We start from the raw sequence: 18,733 nt of genomic DNA on the forward strand, positions 1-18,733 counted from the left end.
GCGCCATCAGTTCATCTAGTGGAAGCAGCAACGGAAGATTGTATTTCCTGTTTCAGAGATTAGGCCTATCATTAAACTACCAAAAATCCTCACTCATTCCAAGCCAGAGAATGTGTTTTCTGGGAGTAAATCTGGACACCATTCTGAACAAGGCCTTCCTTTCCCAGGAAAGACAGCAACGATTACAGACACTAGCACTAAAATTGTCCAGAAAAAGGTGTGTTTCGGTAAGGGTGTTCAAATCTCTACTGGGAATGCTTTCATCGGCAATAGACCTAGTGCCAATGACTCAACTACACGAGACATCTTCAGGAGGAGTTGCATAGCCAGTGGATACAGACCAAAGACTATTTCAACGACATAGTAAAGATCACCCCGATAATGAAAGAAACTTTCCTCTGATCGGCTCAGCAATCAAATCTATCCAAAGGACTTTCGTTTCTCTCTGTTATTCCAGACTACGTTGTCACAACAGATGCTTCTATGGAAGGTTGGGGAGGACACTTACAGGACCTACAAGTTCAAGGAAAATGGTCCTCAGCTCAACGCAAAATGCATATAAACAGACTGGAGTTGAAAGCCATCTCTCTCTCACTCCAAGCTTTCCTCCCGTGGATCTTCGGTTCTAGTCCGCACGGAAAACACCACAAGCATGTTCTATATAAACAAACAGGGAGGAACCAAGTCCCTATCTCTCTCACAAGATGCCCAACAACTTTGGGACTGGCTAACGCTCCACATAATCTCTGTAACAGCGGAACATATCCCAGGTTTAAGGAATACCCTAGCGGATACCCTGAGCAGGGAAAACAAAGGTTATCATGAGTGGGAGCTGGAACAAGCACAGCTGGACAGGATATTTGCGACATGGGGGAAACCAGAACTGGATCTCTTTGCGACTCAGATCAACTCCAAATGCTGATTTTTCGCAAGCAGATTCCCTCAACCAGGATCTCGAGGAAATGTGCTTTCGATGCGCTGGTTAGGGATCTATGCGTACACTTTTCCCCCATTCCCCTGATTCCCAGGGTCCTCACGAAGATCAAGTGGGAACGTTGTCACATTCTGCTTATAGCCCCCTGATGGCCCAGGCAACACTGGTACTCAGAACTCCTCCTGTTGTCAGAAGCGATGCCCATTCGCCTCCTCCCAACACCAACACTGTTATCCGGGAACAACGGCCAAGTGTGTCACCCGGAAACAGCCACACTGCAATTACATGCTTGGCTCCTGAATTCTTTGAGTTTAAGGACCTAAATATTGACCAGGACTGTAAAGAAATGATAGCCAAGTCAAGAGCTGACAGCACCAACAGAACATACAAACTTAAATGGGAGCGTTTTTATGTATGGTGCAGACGCATAGCCTTAGATCCTTTTCACTCTGCTGTTGAGGAAGTCTTACCTTACTTACTCTCTTTAGCGAAATCTGGTCTCACACACTCTTCGGTTAGGGTTCACCTGGCTGCTATATCAAGATACAGGCGATTGCACAAAAGACCCTTCGTTATGGCGATCAAGACTGGTGAAGGAGTTCATGAAAGGCCTATTTAGAACCTTTCCACCCATCAAGGCTCCACCTCCAGAATGGCAACTGAATGTAGTGTTAACTCAGTTGATGAGGCAACCATTTGAACCTACACATAAGGCGGAACTGAAATTCTTAACCTGGAAGGTCGCCCTTCTCGTGGCTCTCACATCCACAAGAAGGGTTAGTGAAATTCAAGCGTTCACTATCTCTCCTCCGTTCTTATGCTGTTGTAATGATGCGGTACTTCTAAGAACAAACCCTAAGTTCATTCCGAAGGTGTCATCTCAATTTCATTTGAATGAACCAGTGATCCTCAGAACATTCTTTCCTAACCCGTCAACTCCGGCTGAAAGAACTTTACACACTCTTGACATAAAAAGATGCCTCAAATTTTACTTGCAACGTACAAAACAGATCCGCAAATCGAATCAGTTATTTGTTGCTTATGGTCAAAACTGCCAGGGAACCGCAGTTATCAAGGCTACCATAGCTAGATGGTTAGCAAATGCAATACAATTTTGCCACAACAAGGCTGGCAAGCCTTTATTATGAACTGTACGAGCGCATTCTCCTAGAGCAGTCTCCGCTTCTGTTGCTCTATTTGCCGGAATGCCAGTTGACAAAATCTGCAAAGCAGCAATGTGGAAGACAACCCACATGTTCGCATAGCATTACTGCCTTGAGTCATCGCACAGAGCGGATGCAGCTGTTAGACAGGCAGTACTGCGGAATCATTTTCACTAAGGTAAACAATTTTTTGTTAGAGGTTTTGTAAGAATAAGGAATGTATGTAGATATGTATGTATCTTCCTGTTACCATGTGCTGGTAGATTTTGTTAAATACACTTGCTGTGTTAAATAGTATCTTTATCTGTTTCTTAGTAATGGTACATGTTTGTATTACATCCATCACTTCTCATATGTAGTATGATTACTATACTATATATATTAGCACTACCCACCGTCCACTATAGTGCTTATCAGCTATATGCGTGCATATGATTATGGATAAGATTCCATTATCCATTCGGGGCACTGCTTGCTTTTCTTATTCAGGCATGTGAATCTATGAAAGATACCCCAATACTGGATAAGAAATAAGTTACTTACCTGTAACTGCAGTTATCCAGTATTGGTATCTTTCATAGATTCACATGCACCCACCCTCCTCCCTGGACAGGCTTCCTCTATACTACGGTACTTACCACACTTGTGCTGGAAAATCTGAGGAACTCAGCCTCTCTTGGGAAGGTTCTACAGGGTGCTGGTCTCTGATTGGTTGTGTTTTTCAGTTTGGTCCTTTTTACAAAAGGAGACTAATAGGCTATGCAATGTTTTTTTACTACTTACTGCTATGTTATTTGTACTGTGGGACTCCCACTACCACAACAGGGAATGATTCATGTATGTGAATTTATGAAAGATACCAATACAGGATAACTGCAGTTACAGGTAAGTAACTTATTTCTTACTGATCCCACAGTATGCGGCATTCCTACAGGAAGCTTTCAACGTTGTGCATTCTATTAAAAGTAAATGCATACATATATAGGCATTTAATGGAGTCACTGCTTGAATTGTATACAAGCACCGGCAGACGACAGTAGGGTTTCTGGAAGGAAACGTGGAAAACATCTGAAATATATTTATTTATTTATATTCTTTATATTGTGTGTCAATACACTGGCCACCGAGGTGCATAGGATAGCAATGAATGTACAAATACAGGTCATCAAATTTTAGGCCATTCAAATAGTAATATCTTTGTAGTACAATTAGGTAGTAGGCAAGGTAGGTGGGCACTGTTTTCTTAAGTTCTTTTTGGAATTGCTAACTTGGGAAGGGTCCCTAATTGGATATCTGGAAATAATTCCCAAGTGCTGACAAGTGGATCTTGTTTCTATGGACAATACAATTGTTTTGTATTGTGAAAAGTATTTCTAGGTCTCATTACAGCCACGGGTGTGCACTGCAAGTACTTTGATTTCCTTGCATGATATGCCAGGCAGGGCTATTTTGTGTGGTTGGTAGTGTCTTGGTAGTGGAACAGTGCAAAGAATGGGCAGACACCCATCCTTCAGTAGACCTACAATGTTCCTCCAGATTTCTTGGAAAGCAGCTATGAAGCTCTCAAATGGCTCTTGTTTGGTGTGGGTGGAGTGGACATGAGGTCAGCTTGGCGGAGTCAATCTAGGGGTTGATTGCTGGTTGAGGGAGACATGTAAGCTATCTAGGAGTGGTAAGATGTCTCCAACAAGTAACGCAAGGGATGGCTTGAAAGCAGCTATCATCTAAGTCCAAAGGCGAGACATTCTGCATGCAAGGGAGTAACCTGACCTACTTTGTCCCTTTAGGGTCATTGGTGTAGTACAGCGAACAGGACTCTAAAGCTAGAAAAAGAGAAAAGTATGACAATCACCCATCTTTAATTCCTAATGAATGACTGGTAATACTAAGACCTACGCATGCGGCTGTTCTGAGAGTTGCTTGAAGACAGTTCATTATCATCTTCACTAATCAGGGAGATGAGCATAGGGTGAGGGTAGGGAAGGCTGTTTGATGCATCCTCCATTACTGATTTGAATTTCTTTAATTTTATTTTACCAGTGACACAGATTGATTTTAAACCTCAACTTACCACAAAGGCCATGGAAGGGAAGGTCACTGGGACCACGTTTGCCCTTGGGACACCTGATTGCATCTTTATTGAACCAGATGTCGATCCAGAAGATATGGTGTGGTTGGTGGTTGCGACCAACAAAGGTAAATGCGGCAAGTGACGTTTTTATGTTCAGCCACATGTGCCATGTATTATTTGCTTGCTTCCCTTCCTGTTGATCATGGCCCACCTCCTCTACTCATGAATCTTTGCACAAACACTTGCTACAGTTGCACAAATTATTCTCACCCGGTAGGGTGATGTGTGGTCAGTCTGAGTACTGGTTACCATGCACACTAGGCAGGCTCTCCATTCCCCTGTGCAGCTCTCTGACCTCAGCTGCCTCCAATGGAAGAGTGTTAGAAATAAGAGCAATCTCTTTACCCCATTGCCATAAATGCTTGATGTATATAGGGGAATGCAGTTAAAGTATACACAGATACTTTACTTGTCAAACCAAAATAAAATAGTCAAAGGGAAAGCATGTATTCTATGACAGACTATGTTTGTAAGGGACATCTCATGTCACTGACAGAGTGAGGGGAACCCTGCTTTCCAAAAGCTGCTGCACAAAGAACAAAGGGCCAGCACATGGAGGATAAACAATTATGTCTAAATTTGCCATTTCCTTGACAACCCTACAAATTTAGGCATTAGGCTTCAGCTTTTTCAGCCACAAAAAGGGGTTACAGACTTTAAAAGTCTTCATGCTGCTTTGGGGTCTGGCATTGCGACTGCGCCACTCAAGGCAGGCCTGGGATATTCCTCTGGAAGGTGAACTGCACATGGTATACCTGTATGCCAATACAAGATGGTTTGAATGACATAGCACAAGAACTGCACGACTTCAAGAACGCAGCCTGTCTGGGCGTTCACTGGTCGAAAACCTGGCTGTTTCCTATAGATCAGGAATGCCCTGCTGACCATATCATGGTAGATAACCAGCAGATTAAATGGGAGCCCCACACACCTTGTGATACTTGGGCGTTAATATATATCACTCTGTTCACTCTGCTTCCGGACTCTTCGAAGGCAACTTAATGAGAGCCATTTCCACTCTCTGGCCCAAAATTGCTTTTTGGAAGTCGCTCCCTCTCACTGTTCAGGGCCGGGTCGCATTATCTAAGATGGTGATGCTTCCGAGAATACTCTATGACTTTGCAAGCCTAGCCATCGCCATCACCCCAAGGTTTTCCACATGTTGGAGGAAATGCTGGATGATGTGATTTGGGATACTGGAGGGGGCAGAGTTGCCCTTTCTAAATTACAGGTACTCATAGACAGCTACTGATTGGGGCCTCCAGTTTTTGCACACTACTATCTTGTAACTCAGCTACAGTGGTCAGCTAGATGGATGGCTGGACGTAACCTGACAGAGTTATTAACTACAAAACTCAATAAAGATGGTTTAAAAAAACAAAACTCGTGATACTTTTGGGGAATGATGTAGATTGAGCCTGTATGCAAGGCCAGCTCATTGAGCAGCAAGAGAATTGCCAACATCCTCTGAAAGTCAAATTGTTCATTGAAATGCATGCCTTGCAGCAGCAACTGGAGTTACTACTTGGTAAGCAGCTCCATTAGCACCTTTAAGTCTAGCTGCGTATAAGTCTCTTATTTATGTCACATCACTCATTTATGTAATTCCCTTTATTTCTCATGATCCTTCTTGGTCTCAAGCCACAATTATTTCCTTTGATTTGTGTCAAATGTCATTGAGTGGCCTTAAAATCACGTGATAGCAGTTCTAGTGATATCACAGTCATAAAGTGAGCTATTAATTTAGATCAGGGGAACCTTACTAGCTTAATAAACACATACTGGTTAGGTGTCAACAAAAATCTCAGTGGAAATCCGCTGAACTCCTGGTAGCTATGATGCAAGCAGGAGGCAACTCCCCAGAGGAAGACATGTTGGGTACAAGCAGTACCAATCATTTTTAAGTCGAGAAAACAACGCAATAAAAGTGCTTAGGAAAAGTAAAGCAACAATTTAAAGTCACATACCCTGACATAGACATGCTTTCCAGCTGACAGCAATGGAGAGAAAGTTGGATGCCCCAAGCAGGTTGATCAGGTCAAAGTGTATACCTTGGGACTCAGAGCCTTCTTTAGCCCTTAGCAATTGGACTGCCTTTGTGACAGCTTATGGGAGGGAGGGCAGCCTTCAGGGCCGAACTGGGACAGCAACGAGCCCTGGCAGGGAGCTGCTTGACTGGCCCTGGGAGTGGGGCCGGTGGGGTGGGAGGGGCCGGGGGTGCTAGCGAGAAGCACCACTCCTGCTTTTCTTTCAGATGGCCGAGATTGCAGCCTTACTGCAAAACCAGCCCCCAGTGAAAAAAGTACCCCCAGGGGCACAAAACCGGCCCGCACCCCTTTGGCCCACTGGGGAAATGCCCGATGCCCGCTACGGCCAGTCCGGCCTTGACAGCCTTCCTTGGGTGGATTGGTCTGCTGTAATGGGACCACCGCAGGAGTGGTGACACCCTTCAAAGCACTGAGGTGGCCAAGCTGCTCCATGTTTAAAGTGCTCGCTCTGCAAACTCATTCATTCAGAGAAAACAAACTCCTTAAGTGGGAATTTTGTTTTCTCTGAGCAAAAAGGAATTGACCTCAAAATTCATGGAGTTTTTTTAAAATCCCTGTATGTGGGGGCTCCTTAACATGTTCCCTTCCTTTTTTTCTGCCATACCTTGCATTGTGATCAAGGACTGGAAAATTATTGACAATTGTCCCATCCTCAATGGGGCAGATAACCATCCAGAGACACAGAAATCCTCAGGTGGATGCACTGCTGGGTCAGGGGTTACTGATAGCAGAGCCAGTAGAGGCTCTGCTGACTATATCGACTGTTTTGAATCAAGTCCTCTAGTAGGGCAGCATTGAAGGCTGAATCCAGTAAGGGCACCTCGGTGTTGTATACCTCATCATTGAGCTCAGCTGAAGCCTTTGCTTTTGGTGCCAAAAGCTCAGAGTGGGAGAAGCTGGAGTTTGAACCCACCCAGTTCACTTTGCTGCTGGGATAGAATTGCTGACTCGGCCCATTTCAAGGTTTTACCTTTGGACTTAGTCACAGTTTAGGTTCTCAAAATCCACCAGTAGGACAAGGCTTAAATCTGTAGCTGGCCAGGGCTCCACAAAGCCGGATACTTTTCCATAAGTACCTGCGGAACCCATTTTCAGTGCAGAATAAGCCTCTGCGGGGCGACCAAAGCTTTTGTGCCTGCCTTGGTTGCGTACTCCCTAGGCAAGCCTCAGCCGCTTCTCCTGGTCCTCTAGAAGTGGGAACATGTCTAAGTCCCACTTGTCTCCAACTGCTGGAGGTCTGTCAAGGGCAGGAAGTGGTGCTCAGCTCTCTGGCTGTCGACCTGGGAGGGCTCTGTCTTTCAGGGTCCTAGTGTCCTCAGGACATAACATCTCCCTCCTCCACACAGAAAAACAACATATCTCTGACATGACAATAGTCACAGTTCTTTATGTCTTTATTTTTTTATATGACTTTTGTTTTTGCTTGAAGTCTTAGATCTACAAATTAAAGGTTCACAGACAGGTACAACTTTTTTTTTCCGCCATCAGTATTTTATTTGCTTTCATCGAACGCACATGGCAAAATTCTTAGGCATCTAGAAGAATAATACATAGCCCATACGTTCGCCCCTGGAAGCCATGAACAGTTTGGAATAACACACCATATGAAAACACAATAACAAAGGAAATAAACAGGGGTACATAGGCAGAGCCGTCAGTCTATCATATTGGTAGGAGCTCCAAACTAGCAACAAAATCTAATACTGGTCTCTTATGCTTCACGTTTACAAAGGTACTGATTGCAAGGATCTGGGGCAGCCTAAAATAGGCCCTCTTTGCGGCAAGAAGTCTAACAGCGATTGCCATTGGGTTTCACATTTGTAGTCCATTTCCAGAAGGGACCATGTTAGTTTTTCCACAGCCAGCAATGTCAACAGCTTCCCTGGCCTTTCCTGAATCGCCAGCAGAGTCAATTTGAATGCAATCAGTTATTTTGCAGCCAGCATCATGTGTGTTAATGTCTCCAGTCCCATTTGGACATGTATTTCAGCTCCAGGGGTCAAATGCCCATGATGATCACCACTGGGTTCGCTTTGATCAGACAGCCTATAACGCACAAAATCAGTGCTTAATTTGTAAAATAATAAGTGCCAGGGACATAACCAGGAGTCCACTGCAGCTTTGACCACCCATCACCCTTGTCATCGTTGCCAAAACAACTACTAACCATCTCTCCCACCTGCAAGTGCAACAGTGCAGATTAGTTCAGGTCCCCAAAGCTTGAGGAATGGCTGGGCTGGCAGGTATTAGTCATTTTTAATGTATATTGTATTCATAAACAACCGTTGTTCTGCTCATCTTTAAATCGAGTAGGACATGTTACAATGCAAACATTTACAACGCATGCTTTTACAACGTGGTTTTTACATTGCAACACCCATAACAACGCATGACTTTACAACGCATACCATTACAACACATAATACTTTTAGGGCAACAGTAGGGAAAGTGTTGAATAGTGTAGAGGTAGAAATTACTATTCCCGCTTCAGTGAGCGCAACAGTAGGGTAAGTGTTGGATAGTGTAGGGGTAAAAATTACTATTCTTATGTACCCCAAAACCCATACCCACCCCAAAACGTTAAAAAATCCCCATTACTTAACTTATAATGCCTTGTAATGGCATGCATTGTAGTGACATGCATTGTAGTGAAATGCGTTGTAATGGCTGTGTTGTAATGGCATGCGATGTAAAGGCTGCTGCATTGTAACAGCCGTGTTGTAAAGGTAGTACATTGTAATGGATGTTTCCCCATTAGATTAGATGAGCAGCGCCACCATGTGGCAGACTGCTGGTGCTGGGCACCAGAAACCAATCAAGTGCCAGTACTGAGCACCAGAAACCACCGGCTCAAATTAAGCACTGCACCTAATGTGGTGAGGATTTCTTTCTGAACAAAGACAATCTTGGGCATCACCACCACACATGCATGCTGTCCTCTTTTTGCGAATATTCACCCCAACAACGATCCCCGGCAGAACTGTACACTTGCTTTAACCAGACTGGTGTTATGTGGCAATGCATCATAAAAGTATACATCAATTCTCTGTTCCACACGCTTTGATTAACACTGGGATATCTTACCACAATTTAGAGTTGTATCACGCCCCAGGTTACGTGCCCATCTTTCCATTTAGGACACATCGTGTTGGGTGATGCGTCGGACAGTAAAATGTAGATGGTAGAGATGAGCCCCTGAGGCTACTGTACTTGGCAGAGAGCTTCTCCTATGGTGTAAGATGTCTAATGGCCTGAGCTTGCTCGGGGGAAGACGGGCCCCGTGTCACAACTGAAAGTAGTGTATGCGGTCTCTCTCTTGAAGCGCGTAATCGTGTTTGCACCATGGGACATCCTTGAACTCGTCATTCTGGAAGAGGTCACGTGGCATTCTACACCCAGCGTCTGCCCATTTGTAAAATACGGGTTTCGCTATGCCCAGGGTGAATTGGAGATTACCAAACAATGGTACGAATAGGGGTGGAAATGCATTCAATCTCTAGGTCCTAGTGAGGGAATGTCAGATATCCGTGGTCAGTTGGAGTATGTCCAAGTGATAACAGACCGGTGGTCTTACATGTTTAGAGAGTCAAGGATTCGCCCTGGTAGCCTGACCCAGCACCGCTACATCCATATGAATTGGCTGACGGCCACTCTCCAGGATCGCCCATTCGAATAACACCCAATAATATTTCCTAAGGAAGGTTCTGTCTGCATGTCTACCTGAGTATCAGCTTTTGACATTGTGACCGTGACAGACTAATGTGGCTAATTGTTTACTCTCAGGCCAGGCCTTTCCCACATCCAACTTCAGCCATCTTTTCTTTTCGTAGCATACCTTTGTTCTACCTCTGAATTAAATGCCTGGGAGTGAGTGGGGTTTTCTGTGATTATTTCCAGTTCCTAATGAGGCACCATCTTCATTCGACCTTCCAGCTGTGATGAAAACCAGAGCTGTCTTTTGGTGCATGTTGATGCATTTATAGGGGAGTCAATAGGTCTGTAGTTTGGCAGACATACCTAAGTGGAAAACTGGTGAACAAAGAATTGTTAGATAGGCGAGTGTGTCTCAGACCTGGTGAGCCATTGCACTATGTACATGGGCCAGTTACCTGGACTAAAAATGATGTGGAAACATAATTGGGGTTAACAGAAAGTCAGCTGCTACTCTTTTTCATCTGCACTTTCTGTTCTCTGTTACCCCTTCTGACGATGGTTTTATATAATATTTTAGTACAGCACACGTTGCTAAACTATAGAGTCAGTAAAGAGTTTATTATTTTGGCAGAAAAAATACATTTGATCTGTTTGTGAAGTTCCAACACTGTCCACACGGAGGCAGCCAAGACTCATAGATCAGATCAGTATTAACTGGTCAAAGTTGTTTTGTTGACTGCTGGCCATACATACCTATCTGTTGTTTTCATTGCCTTTGAGACCAGTCGTAACAACACAGGAGGAGTGGGTTTCATTAGAGCAGGATGAATCCTAATCCAAATGAAATTGTGTGGCAGCTTCTCCTGATCCGCCAGCTAGAGCTGGTTTCAGGGAGCGGATTGTGAACAGCAGAATGTGCATACTTAGCCTCTATTAGTCTGATAACATTCCAAATGCTCTTATATTTTTACAAAATCATTATCTTAATACCACTAGCATCAATCACATCATCGGCAGAGAGAAGGAAGAATTCTGTCGTTATCAGTTAATGGAGCAAAGATAGTTTGCCTGTTTGAAAGTGTATGGTATGCATCTTACTTACATGCTGACAATATAACAGGCACTGTGACTCACCCATGGTGCACTTACGTTGCTATACGTGTTCAAATTGCAGTCTGGGCGATGGCCCTATGAAATCGGGGCTACACAATGTGTTAAAACATTATGAAGAGTTTATTAAGAGAATAATCAATCAAGTATAGAACCTCACGGCACCCCTCCCCAAGCCTCATTGGCCCCAGGGACCCTATAACCCAGGGCCATATGTATTTTAAAAAGGGAGGGAGCCGTTGGGCCCCCCTCCAAAAGCCTCATTAGTCCCCAGGTACCCAATTCCCCGGGGACATAATTTATTAAAAAGGCGAGGGGAGCCTCCTCGAACCTTCAAAGGCCCCCGGGACCCCATCACCTGTGCTGTATCTTATTAATAAAAATAGGAGAGGGGCTGTGCAGCCCCTCTCCCCGGCCTCTTTAGGCCATGGGAACCCTATCCCCAAGGCTCGTATTTTAAAAGAGGAGGGACGATATGCAGCCCCCATCCCCGAGCCTTCTCAGGGGTTGGGGATATTTGGCCCCTTTCCCCAAGCCATCTCATTCCCGAGGACCTCATCCCCTGCTGGCTCCCCTCATGGTGCACTGCTATTTATGCTGCACCCTTCTGATGTGAGCATATGTTGTTCTGTTTCCCGGCTTGAAAAAGTGCGGGCTGGGAAACGGAACACAGGTCTACTCCCAGCCTGCGGGAGCATTGGTAAAGCTCCTGCTGACTGGGAGCTGACATAGGACCTGATTACGATGAGACTCAAAAAGCCTCTGACCTCAGGTCGGAGGCTTTCCAAGCCTCATCGCGGTTTCAGTTTTGATAGCCACATTACGATGCAGGCCATTGAATGTGAAAGCGGCCAGTCATTCCAGCTGGAATTCAACGGGATCAAGGAGTCCTTCGGCCAGTCGGAGACCGGCACGTATTCCCTATGTAAGGTATTTCCGCCATAGGGATTAGGATGCTGGTTTCCGACAGGCTTTCCGTGCTTGGCTTTCTGACATGAAATCCTGTCAGAATGAAACTTTGGCGCCCCTTCTCCCTGAGGCCTTGGAGGTGCCTGCCACACAGTGCAGGGATTCACATAAACTCCTATTTCTCTATGGTAGCTTGTGCTACGCCCGGTTTACGGCCGCAGCACAAGCTCCCATTGTGAAATGGGAGTTTGCAACCGCACCATGTGTGGTCGCATTGTAATTAGGTATGTGGAACCGGCGACCAATGGTCAGGCGGTTCCCATACTGATATGGTGTTGGGCAGATGAAAGTCCACCCAACGTTGTAAGAAGGCCCTTGGTGTTTGCTCCCGTTTGGCTGGAGATTTGTAAATGCCCCTTCCTGACGGGAGCAAACATGTTACCTGCCTGAGCTAGTGTGGGGAGTGAAATTACTGTCTCTCTGGGGTAATCTCCCCGGGACAGAGTCACTAATCCTATAAAGGCTCAGGGAAGGGTGCTGCCTAGCCTCCCTCCTTTGTTGTCATTCTCCTCAAGCTAGCCTTTCATATGTTCTGGCACTGTCCTCTTGCAGGAGCCTTCTGGAACACGGAGGCTCCACATCCCTAGATATAAAAAGCGTTTAAGCAGATTTATACCAAATCACAAACGGCACTCTTTCTGGACCAAGATCTAGCTTTTTGCCAAATGTGGTGTAAACCAGTTCAGTGGTTTGGGCTGCAGCTATGTCTAAAGTTCCTATGGAAAAATGAAAGGGGAAAACACATTTTGGGAGTGCCCCTATGTGATGGATCACTCTGCAACTTTCCATTCACAAACTAGTCAAAAGTAGCAAATATGTGGAACATTTCATCAAACAGTGCCAAAGTTATCAACACAAAAAAGGCAACTGCCACTGGGTAATATTTTGATAGATAGATAGACAGACAGACAGATAGATAGATAGATAGATTGATAGCTACTTTGCATAGCAAACTTTACTGAGCAGAAAACCTGATGCGTTTTGACCATAGCCTTGACAACATGGTTTTGGGGGGGCTCCCCTCACCCCTTGAATGCAGAGGCAATGTTAGGGAGGACTGGAAAGCTTTCTCGTAGGGGCGCGCGCACACACACACAATGATTATGACATGGCAGTGATTTAGAGAATGCATTTTTTTAGTACATTTGTACTAATAACTGACATTCACGCATTTATTAGTACAACACAATGTCAAATTAAAGTTTATTATCACGGCACAGCAAAATTGATTGGTAAAAAACACTTTTTATTACTGCACAGATGCCATTTAACAATTACTTTAGAGAGGGAAACAAATCTTCTAATAATCAGGATATCTCTTCAGTGTGACTTCACCTTGCTGTACAAATTTAACCTCATGTGTCCTGGTTTTGGTTAAATACCTTTTGTTAAAACAAATAAATATGAAAATATGCCATGGCATAAACCATATATACAGATGTGCAGAGTATAATATGCGATTTATTGCGATTGTTGACGGAGAGGCGGAGCATCATAACTCACTTTAAGTGGTCCTTCTACCACACATTTGTGCGATTAAGCAGGTGCAATGCCGTGCTATAATGCCACCAATTATTTGCCAGAAATAAAGATAAAAACACTCCAGAAATCTCAAGATTCACCCATTTATTAAATGCACCTTTTGAAGAGTTTTAGCTCCACATGGAGCCATTCTCAAGGTAAATGTGACCAATTATACTTAGAAAGAATAGAAAACAAAACAATAGAATAGAAATGTGTTCAAGTTTACAAATTATTCATAACACGGTCAATAAATGTATATTATTATATATTAAAATGGTATATCTTATCTATATTATTAATATATTATTTAATTATATATTTTTGGCATTGAGATAACTGATATACATTTTCTGTTTATGCCCCATGGTCTCTGTCACCCATTGTATCTTTGCCTAACTCTCTGTGCTTTAAGGTTCAACATAGATCAGAGGTGGGAGATTGGTCATTCACTGCAGGTCTGACCCAAAATGATACAGCATTGCTACACAGCTGGCCTCTTGTAACCAAGTAGCTTTTATTTTTTAATCAGTTAATGTTGTCTTTTCTGCTGCAGATTTTATGAATTTCCAAAGTGCTGCCTTTGATGTCCAGGCACGGCCAGCCTACCAAGACTTTCCTTCCCTATCTTATTACTACCTGACATTGAATATGCAAGCAGGTAGGTACCCGTGTGACTCCAACACGGAGCTGATCAAGGTGATTCGTGTCGGTAGTAACACCAGCTGCGCCAGAGACAGAAGACAGCCAGACTGCAATGGGCCTGTACCACCGCCTGGACCTTATAGGTAAGGCTTGGCTTGAGTACTAATTATCACTCTGTCCACTCCTCTTGCTTCCAGACACTGTAGGCCTGATTCAAAAAGATAAACATACACTTTTTGTGTAAGTAAACTTTTTTTGGGTATTCACAAATTACAAGTTCAGTTGGAGACTCCACACATAAAAAGACAGGCCTGTTCTATCTTGTCATGTGCCGAGTTCTCTGTCGCGTAAAATTACTATAAGTATAACTGAACTTGTAGTTTGTGAATACCAAAAAATAGTGAACATTAACAAATGTGTACGCTTACCTTTGTGAATCAGGCCCTCAGTGAATGTTCATTAAGCAGGTACATTTTTTAATTGTCTGCCTCTTGTGTAAGTTTAATAGGCTGCATTTACTAGTGGTTACACATGCGTTCGGATGTCACTCCTCATTTTTGTACTAGGCACATGGGCCTTTTTTTTAACAATTCTTTTTATTGATGACATACTTATAACAATATATTGACGAATGAGTAATGTTCTTTCTTCCTATCCCAAGCTTCTGATCCTACTAAACTATCTATCACTCAGGACTGCTCCCAGTCCGTGCCTGGTTCAGGATGCTGCACTACCTTCAGTGGTTCACATATGGCCCCTCTGTATTTGTTCCATTTACCCCATATATGCAATCATTTGTTGGGACAACCTCATGATTATACAGTTTTTCCATTACCATGCACCAGTCCATGTATTTCTTCCAATTTACTAACATAGGTGCTTTGTGTGCTTTCCACAGTCTGGCCATGTTTCGTACAGCTACAGTCATCCCCAGCGTCACCCAGGCCTTCTCTTTCTCATTGAAATCAGTGGGATCCCACACATTCTGGAGACATAGTTTTATCTTAGATTCTACATGTTTCCCCAGTAGACTCACTATACACCGGGTCACTGCTTTCCCCAGTAGACTCACTATACACCGGGTCACTGCTGCCCAATAGCGTTGAATTTGAACACACTCCCAGAGGATATGAATAAATGTTCCTTCTTGGCCACACTCTCTACCACACCCAGGGTCGTACCTGTAACCCATTTTCACTAAAGCCGTACTTGATAAATATTTTCTATGTAACACCTTGAGTTGTACTAATCTTAATCTTGATGTAATTGCTACCTCCTTAGGGGATGCACGGGTATCTGCCAGTCGTCATCTTCAAACTCCGTGATATCTCCCTTCCGGTGTTTACGGAGTTGTAAGAGGGCATCAGGCATATTATTGTCAGGGAGTCCTATACGAAGTCATACCATCCCCTTATTAGTTTCTGAGTCGCTATCCATGGTGGTTTTCCTTCCCACAACAGTTCCCTCAGTGTACCTTCAATACTCCTGAAATAGTCTGTGCGAACTGGTCCTGGTAAGTTTTGCAATATGTATAAGAATCGTGGTAGTGCCATCATATTGAATAATGCAGCGCACCCCGGTAGTGACAGTGGGAGAGACCTCCACTGACGAACATCGCTCTTAAGTCTCAGCAATAGGGTCAAGAAGTTCTGCTCATAGTATTGTACTGGATCTTTGATGACATAGATGCCAAGGTACTTAAAACCCTCTTTCGCTTCCATTATTAAGTACTCCCGAGGCAGCAGGGGAAAGTTGCCCCTCAAAATAACTGATTTCGACGAGTTTGTGGTATACCCGGAGTATTTACCAAAGTTTGTAAAAATATGGAGTGCTCTAGTTATGGAGGCTCTTGGTGACGCAAGGTAGAGAAGTATGTCTTCTGCATACAGGGAGATATAGTCCTCCCATGTTTCTGCCCATCGTAATCCCCTCATAACTGGGTCTTTCCTTATCCACTGTGCCAGGGGTTCCAGCATCAGCCGGAAGAGCAGTGGGGTAAGAGGGCGGCCCTGTCTAGTCCCTCTTTCTAGGGTAAACACTCTTGATTTCCGTTGTTAACCACCACCTGCGCCTGTGGCACACTATACAGAAACTTAACCCAGCTGATAAAGTTTGGGCCGAAACCCATTCTTCTTAGGACTGCGTACATAAGAGGCCATTCTATCGTGTCAAACGACATGGAGGCATCTGATACCACCACTGCATCCTCTTAGTGTCTCAGTCTTGCCCATTACGCCATGCACATTTTGAAGGTTAAGGGAGGTATTTCTTGATGGCATAAATCCAGACTGATCAGGGTGCACTAGTTTCGTTATAACCTCAAGGAGCTGGGTGGCTAATATTTTGGCCAAGATCTTAACCTCAGAGTTGAGCAAAGATATCGGTCTGTATGAGGAGCATTTATTTTCGGACTTACCACTTTTGAGGATGACCACTATAGTGGCTAGTCTTTAATCAACTGGAAGCGTCCCCCGCTCCCGGCTTTCTACAAACATATTAGATAAATTCTGTGCTATCTTATAGGGGCCTAGCTTATATAGTTCAATGGGTAAACCATTGGGACCCATCACCTTTCCCGACTTTAGTTCACTGATCGCTCGTTCCACCTCAGTGGGTGTGAGCTTGCCATCTAACCCAACAGAGTCTTCCTTGGAGAGGGTGGGAAGAGACATTTTCAACAATAGGGCATCTGCATCCTCACCTGTTGAGACGGCGTGGGATGTATATATGTTCTGAAAGTGATCAGCAAATCCATCTGCTATTTCTTGCGACTCCATCAATTGTAACTCTGACTCGGTCCTCAACTCAGCCACCACTCTATTGGACTGTTCTCTTCCATCAAGTCACGCCAATAATTTCCCTGCTTTATCCCCTGCTTCATATAGAACAGCCTGCCTCACCCATAAAGCCCTTCACACAGGCAAACCAGAATATCTGGCAGCCAAACTCAGAAAAGCAGGTCAGAACAGGACTCTCAGAAGCTCTAACATCCTACTTCTTATCCCGCTCAAAGCACGAAAACAAAAAACATTGGCCAGATCCTTTGCCGGAAATGCTCCCAAAATATGGAACTCTATCGCCCCCACATCAGAACTATTCCTTACTTCCTGAAATTCAAAAGTCAACTCAAAATCCTTTTCCTCGACCGCTCCCTATCGAACAGATAGGAACCGCTAGGAATGTTCAAAGTGCCTTTACTCTCTTCTCGATGCGGATGGCCATCTATACTCTGATTCATATCCTGAACGCCTCGCTGATTGTACTGTATTTGCTGTCTTTTGCACTGCTCTATACTTGTTGTAAAGCGCTCCGATACCTTCCGGTCTGGCTAGCGCTATATAAAACTTCTTAAATAAAAAAATAAAATAAAAAATATACTCGACACAGCGTGGCCCTGTGTTGCGCTTGTGCCGCATCTGTGGCGAGGTCACTGTATTTCTTTAATTTTTATCTCCAGCAGATGTTTGACCTCAGGCACTTCATCTGCTCTCCCCTCTTCCAACCTGGATAGTTTAGCGGGTTTCTCTTTACTGACCCCGGCTATCTGGGAGAGCGACTGTGCGGAGTCAACCGATCCCTCATTTCCCGGGAAGTACAGACCTATTTCTTTTATCACTAATTTTATGATTGACCAGTTCTTCAAGAACTAAGGATTTATTGATGCTACTCTCCCTGACTGTTGCACTCCTGTCTCTATATTTGGGCCCATACGGGGAAGTGGTCAGATATACCCCTTGCAAAGTAGCTCACCTCCTTAATTTGTCCCACTTGGTCCGCTGGTACAATTATGTAATCTAGTCTGGAAACGCACTTGTGAGCCCCAGAGTGATGTGTGAATTGGGTGTCTGTGGGGTGTCAGATGCGCCACACATCGACCAAACCCACAGCATATATGAAGTCTGGGATTTGTGTTCAGGAGGGTGGAACCTCCCTTGGGGGGTGGTGATTCGGGGTGGGCAGAATTTGCGTAATTGCGTTACGCAAATCTCCGTGAAACGGTAAAATGTCTCAGCGAACACGCATAAATTCCGCGAACACGCGGATTTGCTTGTTCGCGATACGTTTTTACTGTTCGCAATCGCTGTTTGCGTGCTCAGAGGGAAATATCTCGCGAACACGTATTTGAGAACGCGAACTAGCAAAAAATTTCACGAAGTCGCGGAACACAGAATTTTGGGCAATTTCGCATTCTCCGCGGAACGCGAAATTACCCAAATTCCGCAAATCCCATGAACGGAAAGAAATTTGCCACCCAGGCCTAGTGGTGATCCAAGCGCTCTGAGAATATTGAGTTAAAGTCTCCTCCCAGTAACAGTCTCCCTTTGGGAAGTGTGAGCAATAGATCTCCCAAATCTTTAAAAGCCATCGTTTGGAGGCCCGGCGGCACGTATACACACACTAATATTAGTGTTGTGCCCTCCCATGTCCCGATGTTTCTACCTTGTCTGTCGGTCCATTTGTTTTAAATTATCAATGGAAATTTTTTTATGATTAGTACGCCTACCCCTCTGGATCCAGTAGTGAATGGCGAATGTGCCACTGTTTTGGAACCCCACCT

General features: G+C 44.3%; 1 protein-coding gene across 1 annotated transcript in view; it reads left to right on the plus strand.

Annotated features, from left to right (window-relative positions):
- Positions 1 to 18,733, plus strand: part of LOC144824484 (uroplakin-3b-like protein 1) — a 186,859-nt gene that overhangs the window by 115,587 nt on the left and 52,539 nt on the right. Inside the window, exons 2-3 of the mRNA XM_078683567.1 lie at positions 4,138 to 4,293; positions 14,087 to 14,318. Coding sequence (XP_078539693.1) covers positions 4,138 to 4,293; positions 14,087 to 14,318 — 388 coding nt within the window. The remainder of the gene's footprint in view (positions 1 to 4,137; positions 4,294 to 14,086; positions 14,319 to 18,733) is intronic.

Source organism: Lissotriton helveticus, chromosome 3_1 (assembly GCF_964261635.1).
Source record: "Lissotriton helveticus chromosome 3_1, aLisHel1.1, whole genome shotgun sequence".
Lineage (NCBI taxonomy): Eukaryota > Metazoa > Chordata > Amphibia > Caudata > Salamandridae > Lissotriton > Lissotriton helveticus.